Source organism: Neoarius graeffei, chromosome 1, assembly GCF_027579695.1.
Source record: "Neoarius graeffei isolate fNeoGra1 chromosome 1, fNeoGra1.pri, whole genome shotgun sequence".
Taxonomy (NCBI): domain Eukaryota; kingdom Metazoa; phylum Chordata; class Actinopteri; order Siluriformes; family Ariidae; genus Neoarius; species Neoarius graeffei.
Genome location: NC_083569.1, coordinates 104354164 through 104374392, shown reverse-complemented (window position 1 = coordinate 104374392; position 20229 = coordinate 104354164). Strand labels below are relative to the sequence as shown.

The 20229-nt window shown below is 41.1% G+C and overlaps 1 protein-coding gene across 4 annotated transcripts in view; it reads left to right on the top strand.

Moving 5' to 3' along the window:
- gpaa1 (glycosylphosphatidylinositol anchor attachment 1) overlaps positions 1 to 19866 on the top strand; it is a 47435-nt gene extending 27569 nt beyond the window's left edge. For all 4 annotated transcript variants that reach the window (XM_060913878.1, XM_060913885.1, XM_060913892.1 and 1 more), the window contains 3 exons: positions 5145 to 5341; positions 8392 to 8562; positions 18920 to 19866. In XM_060913878.1, coding sequence (XP_060769861.1) covers positions 5145 to 5341; positions 8392 to 8562; positions 18920 to 19163 — 612 coding nt within the window. In that variant the 3' untranslated portion in view covers positions 19164 to 19866. The remainder of the gene's footprint in view (positions 1 to 5144; positions 5342 to 8391; positions 8563 to 18919) is intronic.
- The last annotated feature ends 363 nt before the right edge of the window (positions 19867 to 20229 follow it).

Here is a 20229-nt window from a genome sequence, read left to right as displayed (position 1 = left end):
TCTTCCTTCACAAACTTCAATTACTAGTACAACCACTTCGGCTACTTTTGCCCTTGTCAGTAGTGGGGCCAACTGCACCTCTACCAACTGTATCTACGTTATCACTTGTACCCTGCGTAAGGCCCAGTATGTTGACCAGACAAAAACGTTTAGACTTCGTGTGAATAATCATAAAAGTGCTATTAGAAACACGAGGGTAAATTTGCGTAACGATTGTATGCAGTTCAGGGCTTTACATTAGCACTCGCCCACCCGCCAAATGCGGGTAAAATTCGGCTTTGGCGGGTAATAACTTTAGTCCCACTAGCCACTTTGTTGGGTGGTTTATTCTGTGGTATGACAATATATTTTAATTGTAGTTTTCTCTGAAGGCATCTGATATAATAAACGCATTGCAATGTAATATTACGCGCCTACAACTCCCATGAGCGCCTGCATAAACATTCTGACAACATGTTAGAATTGTTTAGAACAGTGATTCCCAACCACTGTGCCGTGGCACATTAGTGTGCCATGAGAGATCATCAGGTGTACCGTGGGAAATTATCCAATTTCACTTAATTGTTCTGAAAATTATTATTTATTTACTGCAAATAATTTGTCTTCCTTCGTCTATGCCAGCGACGTATAGTGACAGGCAGAACAATTAAATACTCTTCCACTAGATGGCAGCAGGTAGCTAATTAACCTGTGTATCTACCTGTTGCCATTCAAACAGTAGAATTAGTAATGCTTCGGGTGTGACAGCAGTGATGGCGATGGATAAATATTTGAAAAGAAAAAGTACACAATCCAAACTGGGTCCTGGAGAAAATTCTGACCCAGATGAAGGCCCTAGTATGAGTAGAGGTCAGAAGAAAGCAAAAAAAAGTGATTTTCCACAACCTATCTATGCGAGCTGGGCTTTTCAAGCATGACTGCTCATCTCATTATCTCTAGCCGCTTTATCCTGTTCTACAGGGTCACAGGCAAGCTGGAGCCTATCCCAGCTGACTACGGGCGAAAGGCGGGGTACACCCTGGACAAGTCGCCAGGTCATCACAGGGCTGACACAGACAACCATTCACACTCACATTCACACCTACGGTCAATTTAGAGTCACCAGTTAACCTAACCTGCATGTCTTTGGACTGTGGGGGAAACCGGAGCACCCAGAGGAAACCCACGTGGACACGGGGAGAACATGCAAACTCCACACAGAAAGGCCCTCGCTGGCCACAGGGCTCGAACCCAGACCTTCTTGCTGTGAGGCGACAGCGCTAACCACTACACCACCGTGCCGCCCTGGAATGAAGTTGTCTGTGCTTTTAGAGCTAGCGATAACACTACAATACCTATGCAGTTTGGTTAGTCAAATGACTTTCTATGGATTTGCCCACCAAGTTGCCATTGCCTTGTCCATGGCTAACGTTAACACATAGATAGTTAACTTGGACACCATTAGTTAGCATGTAAAAATGGAGTTATGCTAACATGAATAACGTTAACTTATTCAAACATGCCATCAAAAAGGAAAGCTAAGGAGGTGTTTGAGAGAGATGCAAAGAGGGCTAGAAAAGAACACACAGACAGACTGAAGGAAAAGATGAAAAAGAACAAGTTTGCAAAACTGAAAGAGATGGTGTTAAAGAAAAGAAAATTAAAAGACTTTCATTAGATGCTGTTTGACAGACTATGAACATTTTGTAAATAGCTTTAATAGAGGAATGCAAATACTATAGAACTAATAACTAATAGCCTTACTGAAAGATGAATTGAAAGAAATAGCTGGGAGTGATGCAAAGAGGAATAGAAGGAGCCAGAAGTAAAAGAAAAGATGTAAATAATATATTAGATAAGAAACATTTAGTTTTTTTTTAACTTTTGCTCTGTAGACAAGAGACATTGTGACAGATTCTTGGAAAAAGCCAGGACATAATACAAGAATTAAGTGTAATTTGGAAGACAACAGGTATCTCTCACTTAAATATTGAGCATGATTTTTCACAAAGTCATTTTGAAAGGCCTATCAAAGTTTTCTTTTATTAACATTTCTTTAAATTGTTATTTACACATTTTTTTAACTTTTATTTTGATTAAGAGATAAAATACATAGGCACTCATTAGATATTTCAAGGTATTTTACATGGATCTTTCATTTTAAAAGAGAAAACTGTTGATAGGTATTTTATATGTCAAAATGAAGACCAAGATTAGTCAAATATTTACTTGTTGAGATCAATTTTTTACTTGCAGGAAATGCTCAGAATACACCATATAACACCTAAAATGGCTTATGCTCGGATTTCTTATTTACAATTTCACAGCCCTGAATATGTCGTGGAAAAAAGATATCGTCCATAAAAGAGATAGCGGAACAGTGTCCGGGTTAGAAGAAGTATATTCTTCAAAGCTACATTTTCATCTAATTTTTATAGCTAAATAACAATTTTTTTTTGCCACTTATGTCATTGATTACAAAATATGCCATCAAACAGATACACATTATTGTTAAATTCTGTTGCTTTTCTATGTTAAAATCTATGTAAAAATGTGTTCTATAGCATCTTTAAATGTTAAAATCTCAACAGCTTCAGGGGGCTTGCAGCCCCCTTGACCCCTGCTGATAGTTTCTTACATTCCTCTATTTTTTTCAATTACTGCTGGGATCCCTGCTCACAGTCCAAAGACATGCAGGTTAGGTTAACTGGTGACTCTAAATTGACCGTAGGTGTGAATGTGAGTGTGAATGGTTGTCTGTGTCTATGTGTCAGCCCTGTGATGACCTGGCGACTTGTCCAGGGTGTACCCCGCCTTTCGCCCATAGTCAGCTGGGATAGGCTCTAGCTTGCCTGCGACCCTGTAGAACAGGATAAAGCGGCTAGAGATAATGAGATGAGATGAGATACTTGATAATACATAATACTTGCATATCAAAACATCAAATGTTTTTCAATGATAAATGTTTTGAATTGGACTTTTTAATATTAGAATCAGTTCAGTTGTACTGAATGTTATTTTTCATATTATACGATATTTCATATTGTAAGGGGCTTGAATTTGAGTTCAATAAACAGAATACTCTGTTTATATTTTTGTCTGAATTGGTTGCATGTTTTCATCTAGGGAGCGACCTTAACAGCACTGAATACTTGAGTGCTACTGTAGAGATACATTATACGCTGCCATTCGTAATTAAATCTAGATCTTCCGAACTTTAACATATCATGGTGAAGAAAAAACTGCGATTTCCTGGCAACAGAATTGTGGCTAGTGAAAAGGCTGAATGGCTAGTGACTTGGGAAAACCACTAGCCACAGTGGCTGGTGAGCAAAAAAGTTAATGTAAAGCCCTGACGCAGTTGTATGAGCATTTTACTACGAATGGACATTCTCAATCTAATTTGTCCTTCACCATTGTACAGGTGTGTTCCAAAACTCAGGATCTACTGGAGGCAGAAAAAGATTGGATCTGGAAACTAAAAACAGTGCACCCTTCAGGTTTAAATGTTAATGACGGTTTCTGTAGTCAGCTTAGAGGCCCACGTGCCACTCGTCCTTAACCCTTTTCTGATTGGCCTTTGGTTCGCTGTTCTTTATTGGTCAGTTTCGCATTGTAAAAAATATTTAGCTATTTTTGATTAGATGAACTTGACTTTCATAATTATTCGTTTAATTAATGTCATTCGTGACAATTCGCTCATGTTTTGACACTAATGGCTTTCCGTTATGTGTGTGCGTGTGTGTCATTCATATATATATATATATATTAGGGTGGTCCCCAAATTTTTTTTTTTTTTGTACGATTTTGTTACGACCACCTTACCTTTTTTTTACATTGCCTAAAAGAAGTTATTGTGCGAAATTTGGTTAAGATTGAACAATGTTTAGAGGTGCCTCAAAGCCATTAAAGTTTTCACTCAAGACACAATATAAAATAATGTGGCTTATTAACTGTTTCATATTAATACAAGCAATACAGTAATATAACTTCCTGTTCAAAGTAACAATAGCTATTACTTGTCTGTGATTTTCTAAACCCTTCGGTATTCTGGTATCTTGTGGAGATAAAAGAACACACTAAGGACTTCCCTAGCAGAAGGAAGCTTTCTCCCAGACAGTTCCTTGGAAGTGGGACCAGTTAACCAAACATAATTGTCCTTTCTGGTGTTGTGCTTTGCACCACCGGTACTACTTGTATTACTGTTGCTAGCCATCTGAAAAACATAGAAAGAAAAACATTCACAACTTCATCAGCATATTACGATCAGTGCTCATTGTTTAAGAACCCCTTAGTGCATGAAAGTTAACCTTCTATCAGTCTATAAACTCTTCCTGCCTCTTCTTTTTCATAGAAGTGGCATATTCCCTCTAGAACTGTGACTTTTTGGGGGTTTGAGATCTTCTCTGCAACAGTCTACGCACCAACTAACGTTAATGGCTTAACCCGATTTGCAACCTCGTGTGGCACCTCAAAATATTAACCAATTTTTCTGAAATTTTGCTTGTTGCCTTCTTTTAGCATATGTAAAAAAAATGGTAGGGTGGTCGGAATGTTTTGGTAAAAAAAAATTTTTCCCATACATTTCGGGACCACCCTAATAAATATATATATATATATATATATATACATACCCCTCATTTCCTGTCTTTTCACTTTCACTCCGTGTACTGCTGTTTGTATGTTTTTAAAAATACAGTGCCCAAAGCAGATCCCTGTGTGGGATGGAAAATTTGCTGTCGGAAACCGGCTTTTTGTTAGTTTATATTTAGTGCCGTTCCTGATGCCGTTTCGTTGTTTTTATATAAAACGCACACATACGTTTACGCTTGGTTTAAGTTAGGAAATTTTTCGCTAGCCAATCAGAGACATCTGTGAGCTCATTCATGTATGCAGAAGAGGGCGGATAGTGTTTTCTTCTACGTGAGTTATGCAGCATGAGCAACAGCTGGTTGGTGTTGTGTGTCTTGGAGGAAGTACATGTTTGCCCCACCCTCCCTGGGATTTTTTAAAAATATTATTATTTATTTATTTATGTTATTTTATTTAAATGTCGTGATAGCTAGTGGTGTGTAAATACAGATTTTTCATTTTCTTAGTATGTGGTGTTGAATACTGATTTGGTGCAATTATCCCCCCCCCCCAAACACTCTTTCTTCTTCCAGCCATCTAGTCCAGGTGTCCTTTCTGTGCTGACTCCGATAGTGATCTGCCACCTGACTGGCGTGGCTCTGTACACACTCCCCATCCTGTTGCAGGAAACCGCAGTAGAGCACTTCCCTGTGTCCGAGACCGAGGCAGTCGTGCTCACCGCCATCGCCATCTACACTGCGGGCCTGGCACTGCCCCATAACACACACAAGTACTATACACTCGCTACACTCACACACACATACAGCATAGTAGTATTGTATGATGATGACCAAGCTAATAATCAGTCAAAACACATTGGTGTATACGGTAACAGGAAAATAATCAACGATTGGGTGGTGTGATATACAGCCCAGTTTGAAGCAGAGTTACTGTTCCCACCCTGAAGTTAATTATTTTCCTATAACTACATATCACAAAGTGTTTTATTTTTCTCATACCTCAGCAGTTTACCCAAGATTACAATATCAATTTGTTAACGTTGAGACGTCCATGAAACAAATGACAGTACTTCCTGTTATCTTCTACATCACAGCAGGCGTAAACACTTGTTCAATCACCTCTTGTTTTCTTTCTTTTTCTGGAAGATGTCAGAAAACTTACAGATTTACCTTTAAAGGAGAACTGAAATTTTTAAACTTGCTTTATTTCTTAATTAACGTATTCTTCAGTTACGTTTTCGGTTTTAGTAACCTTCTATCGTGACTCATATTGGCAACTAATTGCAATTAAATATTATACTTATCGGTCTATTCAGTTTTTAGCCATGTTGAATTTACAGTGGTGCTTGAAAGTTTGTGAACCCTTTAGAATTTTCTATATTTCTGCATAAATATGACCTAAAACATCATCAGATTTTCACACAAGTCCTAAAAGTAGATAAAGAGAACTCAGTTAAACAAATGAGAGAAAAATATGATACTTGGTCATTTATTTATTGAGGAAAATGATCCAATATTACATATCTGTGAGTGGCAAAAGTATGTGAACCTCTAGGATTAGAAGGTGAAATTAGAGTCAGGTGTTTTCAATCAATGGGATGACAATCAGGTGTGAGTGGGCACCCTGTTTTATTTAAAGAACAGGGATCTATCAAAGTCTGATCTTCACAACACATGTTGGTGGAAGTGTATCATGGCACGAACAAAGGAGATTTCTGAGGACCTCAGAAAAAGCATTGTTGATGCTCATCCGGCTGGAAAAAGTTACAAAACCATCTCTAAAGAGTTTGGACTCCACCAATCCACAGTCAGACAGATTGTGTACAAATGGAGGAAATTCAAGACCATTGTTACCCTCCCCAGGAGTGGTCGACCAACAAAGATCACTCCAAGAGCAAGGCGTGTAATAATCGGCGAGGTCACAAAGGACCCCAGGGTAACTTCTAAGCAACTGAAGGCCTCTCTCACATTGGCTAATGTTAATGTTCATGAGTCCACCATCAGGAGAACACTGAACAACAATGGTGTGCATGGCAGGATTGCAAGGAGGAAGCCACTGCTCTCCAAAAAGAACATTGCTGCTTGTCTGCAGTTTGCTAAAGATCATGTGGACAAGCCAGAAGGCTACTGGAAAAATGTTTTGTAGACGGATGAGACCAAAATAGAACTTTTTGGTTTAAATGAGAAGCGTTATGTTTGGAGAAAGGAAAACACTGCATTCTAGCACAAGAACCTTATCCCATCTGTGAAACATGGTGGTGGTAGTATCATGGTTTGGGCCTGTTTTGCTGCATCTGGGCCAGGACGGCTTGCCGTCATTAATGGAACAATGAATTCTGAATTATACCAGCGAATTCTAAAGGAAAATGTCAGGACATCTGTCCATGAACCTGAATCTGAAGAGAAGGTGAGTCATGCAGCAAGACAACGACCCTAAGCACACAAGTCGTTCTACCAAAGAATGGTTAAAGAAGAATAAAGTGAATGTTTTGGAATGGCCGAGTCAAAGCCCTGACCTTAATCCAATCGAAATGTTGTGGAAGGACCTGAAGCGAGCAGTTCATATGAGGAAACCCACCAACATCCCAGAGTTGAAGCTGTTCTGTACGGAGGAACGGGCTAAAATTCCTCCAAGCCGGTGTGCAGGACTGATCAACAGTTACCGGAAACGTTTAGCTGCAGTTATTGCTGCAGAAGGGGGTCACACCAGATACTGAAAGCAAAGCTTCACATACTTTTGCCACTCACAGATATGTAATATTGGATCATTTTCCTCAAAAAATAAATGACCAAGTATAATATTTTTGTCTCATTTGTTTAACTGGGTTCTCTTTATCTACTTTTCAGACTTGTGTGAAAATCTGATGATGTTTTAGGTCATATTTATGCAGAAATATAGAAAATTCTAAAGGGTTCACAAACTTTCAAGCACCACTGTAGTTCCTTTGGTCCACGGCAGGCGTCGCTTATCCGTGCGATCTTCATGAGACTTGTGCGAGACTTCGAAACGTGAAGTGTCAGCCAGGTGTCAGTGCCGCCATTTTGAAAACTGTTTTCCAAACGAAATATTGCCCAAAAACGAGTTTAAATGACGATTACTGCCTAGTTTTTTCAAACTTTCCTGATCGCTATCAAAACAAACAAAACTTCCGGCTTGATTACATCAGCATTCGAAAGAGGGCGCGCTCGTCTTTTGATAACGTTAGCAGATGTTGGTCACTTTGATTTCCGCTGTACGTTTTACTTCCGTCCTACAATGTCTCGCACAGGTCTCGACGCATCTTGTTTACGGCCATCATTTTGACATATGGACTGATATATTACAGAGCATATTTCAAACACTCATAACTTGCTATAGCAGTACAAAATAGCGATCAAAAATGCATTCCTATATTTAATAAAATGAGAGATATAATTCTGATAATAAAAAATTTGCCTTCAGTTCTCCTTTAACACGTGCTTACAGAAAAATTCACCTTATATATTGCGTGAATTATACGTGTTTTTGTGGACAATGCATTTTAAATCAGTTTATTAGCTGCGACGATGATGTGGCACATTTGTAATGCAAAGTCCCTGTGAATGAGCTGTTACAATAGAAACGTTAACGTATTAGAACGAGTGCATTAATATAAACCTGCGATATGTTTTGCAACTGGAACTACTGTCAGGGATGGAAATTAATCCGTGATGCATCTTTTTAAATACAGATCTCTAATGTTAGCCAGCTTTCCGACTAGCTTTGCTCACTGGTATCACTGTCGCTAATGTTTTAATTCATAATAATTCTATATTGGAATAAAATGTGTGTGTGTGTCAGGTTGATCTCGGGTGAGGGCACGGAGCAGGGTTGGCAGGTGCTGAAACTGGCGGCTCTACTCTATCTCGCTGTGCTGCTCGGCTGCACGGCTCTCATCAACTTCTCCCTGGGCTTCATCCTGGCCATCACGTTGGTGCCTGCTGCTGCCTGCGTCACGCCACACATGCCCAAGTATGTACACACACCTACACTAAACACATCGGCTCATCTTATTAACACTAAGTCACCACAGTCTCCGAGTCATTAAATAAGTGAATTTTAACAACATATGAATGGTATGTATTTTTCTTTTATCCTTGATCCTGCTACAGCATTCCCACCCATTAATAAGGACTGTCATGGCATCACTTTCAATCTGCTTGAAAGACAAGTTATAACACCATAAACACAGCTTGTACTGATATACGGTAACGGTCGAGAACCTTTGCTGTCCTGCTTGTCTTTGTAATGAGCTCTATATTTTATGGACACAAGTGTTTTATTGGGAAATCCACCACTGGTATTTTTCATCCAAGCTCCATCTGGGACATGGAGACCTAAAACTGTGACATAAATCTCCATATGCCACTCGTGAGGGTCTCGATGAATTGTTTTAATAAATTTGGGGTCTTTTTGTTCGTGAATGTGTCGATATAATAAAAATAAAATCACATGTTGGCTTGAAGATATGAAGTTTATCTTCTGGTGTTGAAAAACTCACATTTTTCATACGAAATACATCACAGATCTGAGTGACATATATATCAGATATATTACATTCAGCTAGCATGATATTGAACCAAAGACGAGTACCTGAATAGAATATACCTGATATACCACGGAGGGAAAAAAAGCTATTATTATTATTATAATACACATTTCTTTTGGGTGTTCGACGAGTCTTTCTCTTTCAAAATTCTCTCAAAATCTTCCGTATTAACGGCGCAAACCTGGCGACCATGTTTGTTTACAAATTGTCCCACTTGCTTGCTAGCACGGAAGTTTTACGTCTCTGACATGTGACATCATGTTGTCTTGCCAACCATGCAATATCGTAAACCATGTTCAACGCTCATTCTCCATTGGGTAGAGTGACGTAATACACGTCAGATATGCGATATGCTAACAATATTGCATGCCATCAAACCAAATGAATGAAACCCGCTAGAAGGGAATAGAACGCATTTTTATTCCATCGAAAAACTGTCCTGTATGCATAATAATTCCCGATATTTCACTCCGATAATAATAATAATAAGTTAAATTTATATAGCGCATTTCAAAAAACCCAAGGACGCTTTACAATTGTAGACAAGGAAAGAATAAATAAATAAATAATAAAAAGTAAAAAGTCCACCAAGTAGGGTCAGGATGTAATTCCCCTGGTGTAGCAGCCACAGTCCCACCAAAAGGCGCACGAAAACAAGTCCCACATCTCCAGCACCGCCGCCGTGACGCCGTCAGCAACATCGCTCGAACACCACGCCGTGGATCCAGAAAGCGAGCAGAGAAGCTCCGCCACGCAGAGCGCTGGTGTGTCCCAAACCGCCTGCACAGCCGCCGCGACACCACCGAGCAACATCGCTCGGAACATCACGCCAAGCATTAAAGCGCAGAGCGCTGGACAACCACGATGTAAAATGAGCAGCGAGCTCACTGCAGTCCACAGCTGGGAGCGCAGGCATCACCCATGGCGAACCAAGGCCTGGAGGGAGCCAACGCCCAAAACTAGGTCCGGAGCTACACCACAACCGACGGACAAAACACTCAAACAAACATCAAACTACACAAACACGCAGAAAAAAAAATTAGAAAAAGAAATAAAATAAAAAAGCTCTGGTGAGAAGCGGCAGCCAGACCGCGCACGACGTACTCTCAACCGGAAACGGAAAAAAAAAGTGATGACGTCATCACTCCCAGTGTTTTCCTGCTGATTTGTCAAAATGGCAAACTGGTTCAAAAATTAAAAATTTTTTAACTAACTTGCATTTTTTTTGTGTGTGGATGTATCCATATAACGTAAAGAACATTACACAGCAGCACAAAGATATGAAGTTTATCTTTTTGTTTTGAAAATATTTTCACTCGTTCACTTCCCTCATTCATGATAACATACATTCACCACTCGAAGATAAACTTCATATCTTTGCACAACTGTATAATATCCTCTATATATTTAGCAGACATCCTGAGGATCTGCTCCATCCCGTTTAGTAAATAATCGTGGAAGAATCAGAAAATACCCAACATGTAGGTAAAGCTTTCTTACAAGCAGATATCAAAACACCAAAAGAATTTTTGTCACACCATCTTGATCAGTAAATCAACATTCTCTTTAGATATGGTGATAGTTAAACAAAATAAAAAATGTATTTTAGTATGGAAATCACATTCTCCCGATGAAAATTACAGCCCACGTTACCCACAACGTTATTATCTTTATGGGTCCAAGCACTGAAGTCAACTCGGACCTGATGTGTTCTAAGGAATAGGAGGCTCTATGGCTCGAATAAATTGACAAAATATTCTTTGATGAATTTAAAATTAAAATGTTCACGATATTTTGTCTCCGTGGAATATATTTTACTGTTAAAGTGGTGTCTGGATGCAAAAAGTTTGAGAACTCCCTGATGTATAGTATATAAGCTGATTGCAAGAACATATTGTGTTGATTTTTTTAATTTGCAGCAAAACAAATTTCGTCCTAAATTGCTTGAATGATATATGATAAACAATCGTAATTCAACATTAAGTGAAAAAAAATCATGATTGTCTTTTTATCACTTGTAATTTGCATGATTAGATTATATCATGGGCGGCACAGTGGTGTAGTGGTTAGCACTGTCGCCTCACAGCAAGAAGGTTCTGGGTTCAAGCCCAGTGGTTGACAGAGGGCCTTTTTGTGTAGAGTTTGTGTGGGTTTCCTCTGGGTGCTCCAGTTTTCCCCACCAGCCAAAGGCGTGGTTAGGTTAACTAGCTACTCTAAACTACCCATGTGTGTGTGAATGGTTGACAGGAGAAAACCTCTATAAATACAGGTAGTCGTCCACTTACGACCTATGCGGCTTACGACCGATTGACTTTACGACCGTCCGGTTATGACTGGCAAGTGTTTCCCAGCTGAGCTAGCTGAGCGTACAACAGTTTCCGCCCCAGCTCCCGGCACCGCCTCTCGCCGCGTACAACAGTTTCCGCCCCAGCTCCAGGCACATACACAGTCTCTCTTGCGCTCCCTCGCGCACTCCGTCATACAGTTTCCGCCCCAGCTCCTGGTTTATGAAATGAGCAAATGCTCCCGCCAGCCTGAGCGCTGCAACAGCTGATGATTACGTAGACGACCCACAGCCAAGCACCAGTGATGCCAGCAGTCACTAAATTTTGTATTTTGCTATGTTTTACATTTGTATTTTGGTATGTTTCAAACTAAAATGTTTTCTATTTTTCACACCTGTATTTCGTATTTTTTGTTTTGCACATATTAAACGAATTGTACTGTACGCAGTGTAGTATGCAGTGTTTGACTTAAACCAAATAATGAGCCAAGGTAATGAAATAAGAAAATGTTGATAAAATAAGACTTTAAGATGATTACAATATCGTTACACATCACAATACGTACGTTCATTTAACATAGGCCGACTTACGACCAGATCGGTTTACGACCGGTCAGTCGTAAGTCGACGACTACCTGTAATCCAGTAGAAGGCAATGAGAAACAGCTCCTGTAATTCTGCCCTAGAAACTTGGGCCTGCCATCAGGCAGAACAGTAAAGAAAGAAGATGATTTTATCATGCAGCCCTGATCATCTCTACTGTTACTCAGCTCCTGGATGTTCCCTTTTTTTCCCAACCATGTTTTTCCCCGTCTGTGTCAGCCCTGTGATGACCTGGCGACTTGTCCAGGGTGTACCCCGCCTCTCGCCCACAGTCAGCTAGGATAGGCTCCAGCTTGCCTGCGACCCTGTAGAACAGGATAAGCGGCTATAGATGATGGATGGATGGATGGATGGATGGATGGATGGATGGATGGATGGATGGATGTTTTTCTTCTAAGCATGGAACCATCATCCCCACCACCATCCCCACCATTACCATCATCCCCACCATCATCCCCACTATCACCACCACCACCATCATCCCCACTATCACCACCACCACCACCATCATCCCCACCATCATCACCACCACCACCACCACCATCATCCCCATCACCACCATCATCACCACCACCACCCCCGTCATCCCCACATCACCAAAACCACTATCCCCACCACCATCATCCTCACCACCACAATCCCCACCATCATCCCCACCACCGTCATGCCACCACCACCATCATCCCCACCACCACCATCATCCCCACCACTATCACCACCATCATGCCGCCACCACCATCATCCCCACCACCACTACCACCACCATCATCATCCCCACTACCACCACCATCATCATCCCCACCACCACCACCACCATACGTTGTCACTGTCTCCCAGGAGCCTCTGGATGTAAGGAAATGTAACAGTCTTTGTCGGCCAGGTTTCCTCTTGTCATGCAGTGGGCAGTAAAGGGAGTACCTCCTACTTAGTTCTTGTTCTGGCATTCATAAGCTGTGGCCCAGACACCAGAGTTGTCGTGATCTTCCAAGATGTATGAGAGGCTCTGTGTTGGTCATCTCATATAATTATAAAATTAAACGAGCCTTACCTGTAAGGTGAAGTTTGATTGTGATTCTACCAAATCCGGGGTGACGCGCTGAGGGTTAACATGAGATGCACACGTGCCGCTGTGGATACTCATCTCATCTCATTATCTCTAGCCGCTTTATCCTTCTACAGGGTCGCAGGCAAGCTGGAGCCTATCCCAGCTGACTACGGGCGAAAGGCAAGAACACAGGTAAGAACACAGGTGGGGAAAAAGGATAACTTTAAGGGAGGGCAATGTTAACCCTCAGCGCATCACCCCGGATTTGGTAGAATCACAGTCAAACTTCACCTTACAGGTAAGGCTTGTTTAATTTTATAATTCTACCAAATCCCGGTGACGTCACTTCCGGTTAACATGAGACTTTACAGCAATCATCGTGGACACAACGAATTAACACGCAAAAGAAATTTTATTATGATAACGGTTTACTTTAATACAGCTCCAACAAAGTCAGTGAGCACAGGCTTGTTATAGAATGTCTGGAAAGTTGAAACTTGAGACCATCCTATGTGCTTTAATATTTCATCAGTGGGAATCATCTGGTTTGCTTTGTATGTGGCAGCTGATCTGGTACTGTGAGCCTTGAACTTTGTTGTATCCACACCACTTGCTTGTAGGACAACTTTAATCCATCGTCCTATGGTACTTGTAGTAACAGGTCGATAGGGCTTGAAGTAAGATATAAGTAGTCGTGAATTTCCTTGACTACGTAGATTCTTTGTCTTTTCGAGATAGTAGAAAAAACACAAAGTTGCTGTTTGACGTATTTCTAACAAAAAATGATGCAAAAATCTTTCCAGATCTGTCTTGTTTGACATGATCCCTTATGTAGAATAAATAGTAATCTGCAGTCTCTTTCATAGCGTCAATATCGAGAAATGATAATGTCTGACATCTTTGTCCAGATGTGAGCGTTAGTAAGATAACTAATTTGAATGTTAGTTCCTTTAATGATAGTTTTTCCAATGGAGACAACAGTTCTATATACTTCAGTACTGGGTTGACATCCCAAGTCTCTTGATAATGAGGAGTGGGTTTGGAAGAATTAAACACGCCTTTGAGATAACGTACAATGAAAGGATGATTAGCGATCGTGTAGTGGGTACCAGGAAATTCAAAACCCATTAAATAGTTTGATAGTGCTGAGCGTGCTGTATTAATTGTGGAATAGGACAATTGTTTGTTATGTAAACTGTGAAGAAACTCTAACACGACAGTGCAGTGGATCAATTTTCCTTTGAAGGCAAAATTCACCCCATCTTCTGATGTGAATATCATATTGTTTCTGTGTACCTGGCCTCCACGAGGCCATGAGTACATTGGTAATGTCCTCAGAAATGCTGTATTCAATGAACTGTTGCCTGATACCTTGCATGCCATGAGTTGTAGCTTGGGACTCAGAGGATGAACATCCCCCCGAACTGGATGGCAAAGCACTTTCCTTGTGACTCGGAATATTCTGGGATGATTGATCAGGAGACTTAGAAGTCTTGTAAACCAAGTTTGTGTGGTTCACAGAGGTACTATGATGATCCCTGTTGCTTGTTCCAAAAGTATTTTTTGGAGACATCTGCCAATTAAACAGAATGGTGGAAAGATATAACTGTTAGTGAACTGGGACCAATTCACAGTAAAAGCATCTACATAGGTTGCATATGGATCTCGTTTCCAGGAAACGTAGGCACTCGTCTGATGGTTGATTCGACTGGCAAACAAATCAATCTGAGGGACCCCATAAAACCCACAAATTTTTTCAAATAGAATAGGATTCAGCTACCACTCTATCCCATCCTCGAAATGGCGTGACAGTGAGTCTGCAGTTGCATTCAACTGTCCTGGGTGATGAGCAGCTGAGAGCCAAAGGTGCCGGTCGATGGCCCATAACTAAGTTTCCTTAGCAATCTGATTGCATTCTTTGCTCTTACAACCTCCCATAGCATTAATATAAGACACTGTTGTCGTATTGTCAGACAAGATTCTGATGTGTTGGTTAGATACTGAGCCAAAAAGGGACACGAGTCCCAGTTTTACTGCAAGAATTTCGAGGACATTGATATGATACTTCCTCTCCTCTTGGGACCATAAACCTTGTGTTTGGCTTTCATGAGTCGCAGCACCCCAACCCATAGATGACGCATCAGTTGTAAGGGTCATTGTTGGATTATTATTATGTACAATGTTTCTCCTTGCGGTGGGGAGTGAGCTGACCCACCATTCCAATTCTTCAATACTTTCCCTGGAAAGGGGCATTTTCTCATCAAAATTCCCTTGAGCGACGTTTAGGGCCACATCTTTGTCACATTCTAAGTTTCTGTAAAAAAAAAGAGGGCCAAATTCCACCCCAGAGAATGTCGACACCAATGTTCCTATCAATGAAGCAACTTCCCGAATACTATGTTCCTGGTCATGTAAATACTTCTGACACATGAGAACAATTTTCTCAACTTTCTTTGGGGTCAAACAAACTGTCATGGAGTCAGAATTTAGCAGGAAACCCAGAAACTCTAATGATTGTGTAGGATTGAATATAGACTTGGTAGGGTGAAGGACAAAACCTAGTCGAGTGAGTAGTTGAGCTGCATGTAAGGTAGCCTCGCGACAGGCATCCTCAGTATTCTCTGTGAAAAAAAGAATCATCAATATATCCCAAACAATTATGTCCGTATTGAGTTCGTAAGGTTGAAAAAACAGGTTTGAGCACCTTCGTAAATATCCGTGGACTACTTGTCAACCCCATGGGTAGGGCCCGAAATTGAAACAGGCATCCCCTCCAGGCAAACTTAAGAAACTTTCTAAAGTCAGGAGATATTGGTCTCATCTCATTATCTCTAGCTGCTTTATCCTGTTCTACAGGGTCGCAGGCAAGCTGGAGCCTATCCCAGCTGACTACGGGCGAAAGGCGGGGTACACCCTGGACAAGTCGCCAGGTCATCACAGGGCTAACACATAGACACAGACAACCATTCACACTCACATTCACACCTACGGTCAATTTAGAGTCACCAGTTAACCTAACCTGCATGTCTTTGGACTGTGGGGGAAACCGGAGCACCCGGAGGAAACCCACGCGGACACGGGGAGAACATGCAAACTCCGCACAGAAAGGCCCTCGCCGGCCACGGGGCTCGAACCCGGACCTTCTTGCTGTGAGGCAGCAGCGCTAACCACTACACCACTGTGCCGCCTGGAGATATTGGTATCGAGTAATAAGCATCTTGCAGGTCTATTGAAGACATAAAACAACCGGGCTTCATTAATTTTATAGCAGACTCAAGCGTGTCCATTTTAAACTTATGTTACTGCCTGGTTTAGGGACTTTAAATTGAAAATCACTCTGTAGACCCCTGGTTCCTTCTTGGGTCTTAGAAATATAGGAGAAATTATCTCCCCTAGTTCTGACTGACACTGTTCAATAATTTGTTTTTCCAAAAAAGCGTCAGTCTCACCATCAGTAGCCTGTTGTTCTGTCAATAAAAACTTGTATTCTGGGTGTAAGGAACTTGGAAAGCCCTCAGACGGCTTAGGAACACAGTCAAACTCAAGTTCACAATTAGACACACGTTGTAAAACAAAAGGGTCTGAAGTAATTGTCTTCCATTCTTCTAAACAGTGTTGTAATTGCCCTGCTCTGAAGTGTGTCTCTGACCCAATAATATCATTAATTTGTCTCATGTAACTAACCTGAGTTCTGGAAATTATTGGCGAGGCTCTCTGTTGGTCTGGGGAAGAGTGGCTTGTTTTGCTCCTGCCCTCCTGCGTTAGGAGCCTTTTTCCCATATTCATCATAATTCTGTCGCATGATGCAGCAAAGGAGTCGATTTTCTTCTCCATATCACCAGAGATCACTTAAGATTCATATCCATACAGGAGAACAGTGAGAGAGCCTGATTTTAGTTGCAGTGGAGACTGATGGGCTTCTCCAGATTTGTTCCAGAATGCAGACCATGCTAGTTCCTTCCTTCTAGCTAAATCTGAGATGCCAACGTTGAACCTAGGTACCTAAAGTTGTCTAGGTGTTTGATGTTTTCATGTATACATTTAAATCAGAATAAATCGATTGAGGTCAGTCCTGTTTAGCTGAGTGAGGTAGGTAATCCTTTTAATAATCCATCCATTCATGTAAATATTGGTGTCTGTTTACTTTTGCTATGAGAATCAACATGTGCCTTTGAGTCATTATGAGTTCCTTGTGTAAGAAAACAGTTCATGTTACAGATGAAATGATTGTGAGCATGGATGGACATTTCTTGTGTCCGTGCTATTCTTGCTATAAATGCTATAAATTTCTTGGATTGTCCAAACAACCAGGTCATCCTTGCTCCTAAACGTCAGGCAAATATCAAATGTTGAGCAATGTCTTTCAAGATTGGGTTTCTAACAATGAGGTTAGAATCCCACCCATATTCACAAAGCTCCACCCCCAGGATCTGTGGTAGACTGTATAGACCCCTTTCACTGACGCCACCCGAAACCGGAAGTAAACAGACCCTGCGCCATTTTGGAAGACCAACAAACTCGTGATAAGGGGATAATAACGGCAGCGGTATGTGAACCCACGAGAATAAAGTGGAGTGGCAAACGACTTAAACAAATCTGAGCTGTTTTATTTATGATTTATTGGCCCAACAGTAGACTTAAAAGAAACCTGTGTGAGACTTGGCAAAAAACTGTGGATATAATGGATAAGTCTGTGCATGATCTGCGGACACTTTGAGGTAAGCAAACGCAAGAAATTCAGATTTAAAACATGCTAAAGTGGCCCCAAGTTGATAACTGTATGAGGAGCAAGCCTCCCAGACTTCTACAATTTAATAATAACAATAATTTAGGATGGTTTGGGGCTTGCTCGCTGCTGCCAGGTTGGATGTTGAGTAGCCTGACTGTTTTTTTTTTTTCCTTGCGTGTGGTATCATTGTTGACGCGAGGTTGTTTTTTGAACATGCCAGTGCGGACACGATTTCCCCTGATGAGTTATGACTTCAGACGCGATGCGTGTGTGGAGGTGTGGAGTCCGCGTGATATGTGCGTAAGATAGGCTTCTCATGTGTTTGGAGATCTGCGCTCCGAGACAAGCGCAAGCACACACACCCCCAAGGGAAAAAAGGGACCCCCCGAAAATATCGGCATAGTTCGAACACTGAGTGTAGGCACTGGGTGTAAACAACAAATAGTTTACAATGTCTGGGTAGCAAACAGATGGCAGAATTGGTGTCCGGTCCTCCTTATGTTTCCATTCTCCCTTGCCGCGAGTCTTATCATATGGGTCAAACCCATCAATCACAGCCAGTTTCTCCACATACCGTGCCCTTTCTGCAGCTGGTAATGTACTCACATAACCAGAATTATCATCCATCGTGTCACTTTACTCTCGCTCGTACTTTGTTTTATATTGTGAGTGCATGTACTTGGTCTTCCAATATGGCGCCTAACAAAATCTCGCGGCGCGGTGACGTCATGTGAAAGGGGTCTATAGTGTCTATAAAATGATTGACAAAAGGTACATCCAAACACAACAAGCATTTCAGACTACAGGTCCATTTTCCAAACAGGTTTCCTCAGCAACTTAATATACTTGTGTTAATGCTATGATTAATACATTGCAATAAAAATCAACTATTGTACCTTTTTAATAATTACACTTGGATGAGAGAAATCAATTAAAGACTCCTTATCATCGTCATTAGGGTGAACCTCGCTTCATGCATGTGCATAACTCTACAGCCTGTCCAGTGTCGCAAACGTATTATAAACACTTCATTAGGAATCTGTATGTGGATTGTTGGGAATCTTTTTACATGTAAACCTAGACACAGGTGAGTCATCAGAGGCTTTTCTTGTCTCTCAGGTCTTTAGGTGCCTTGGCGATGGTGCTGCTCAGTCCAGGCTGCACAATCTTGTACTGCATCTTCCTCTTCCAGGACCTCCAGGAAGCACCGGTCACGTTGTCCGAGTGCTGTGTGCTCTTCCTGTCCGTTATCTCTCAGGGCATCCTTGACCACACCCTCTACGGTTCACTGGTCTACCCGCTGTTGGCACTGTTTGTGTATCCGTGCTGGCTGCTGCTCTGGAACGTCCTGTTCTGGAAATAACAAAATGAAAATACTGAACCTGTCAGGGACACCGATCAGAAGCACTCAGCCTGCCTTGGGGTACACCTGAGGGGCAGTTTGGGGGAAACGGGGCAGGGCTTAATGAACATCTATGGTGGGAGTGGTCAAGAATATGGGAGGAGCTACTGAAACATAAGACATAGGAAAATATCAGGAAAAGAAAATTGCAAAGGACATTTTCTTCAAGTTATTTCTTCTGTTGTTTGTTTTAGAAGATTAAATAGGAAAGTATTTTGTTTAACACTGGAAGGAAACACATGGGAAATATGGGTGGGTTTTGTTTTTCTTTAAATAAAAGTACATGTGAGTGTTTGTCTTGGTACTCGATACTTCAAAACAGCTAGCAGGACTCAATGAGTATTCACACTAATGGCACATTACACTGTGTGAAAATACAGCTAGAAAGAGAACAAGCTCACTTTTTAAGCCTTACTGGCAGCAGGAAGCTGATAAACTGGGTACTTTTCTCTTAATGTCACAAGGTGTTCTGAACAAAGTAAATGAGGCACAACGTCATGAAGGCAAGCATATGCCACACTAACACAACCTGTGATGGTTTTAGTTTTCTTTAGTTTTCTTCTTTCTTGGGAAATCTGTTCTCAGAGTTGAACAGTCTTTCTTTTTTCTAACATGATCTGAAATGTACTTTTTTTTTTGTTAATAAAATGCCTAAAAACTGAAAGTCTGTGAATGAATGCTGTCCTTGCAAATTATACACATTCTCAATAAGGATTCTCCAGCATTTCCTTGAAATCGAATAAACAGTATATCCACTGTACTATGTATTTCATAATCTTTCATTCTGAGAAACTTACTGGCAATGCACAAACTTCCTTTATGCACATTAAACGCTGTGTAAAAATGACTTCCCTTTCAAGATGCGTCTCAGATTTCTTAAGACATTTCTCATTTAAGTTGTTCTATGGACCTTGCTTTGTGCACAGGGGCATTGTCACGCTGGAAAAGGTTTAGGGCCCGGTCCCACAACACCAATAATTATGACTATACCTATGCTTGAATTTAGTTCCAGTCTGGAGCAGTCACA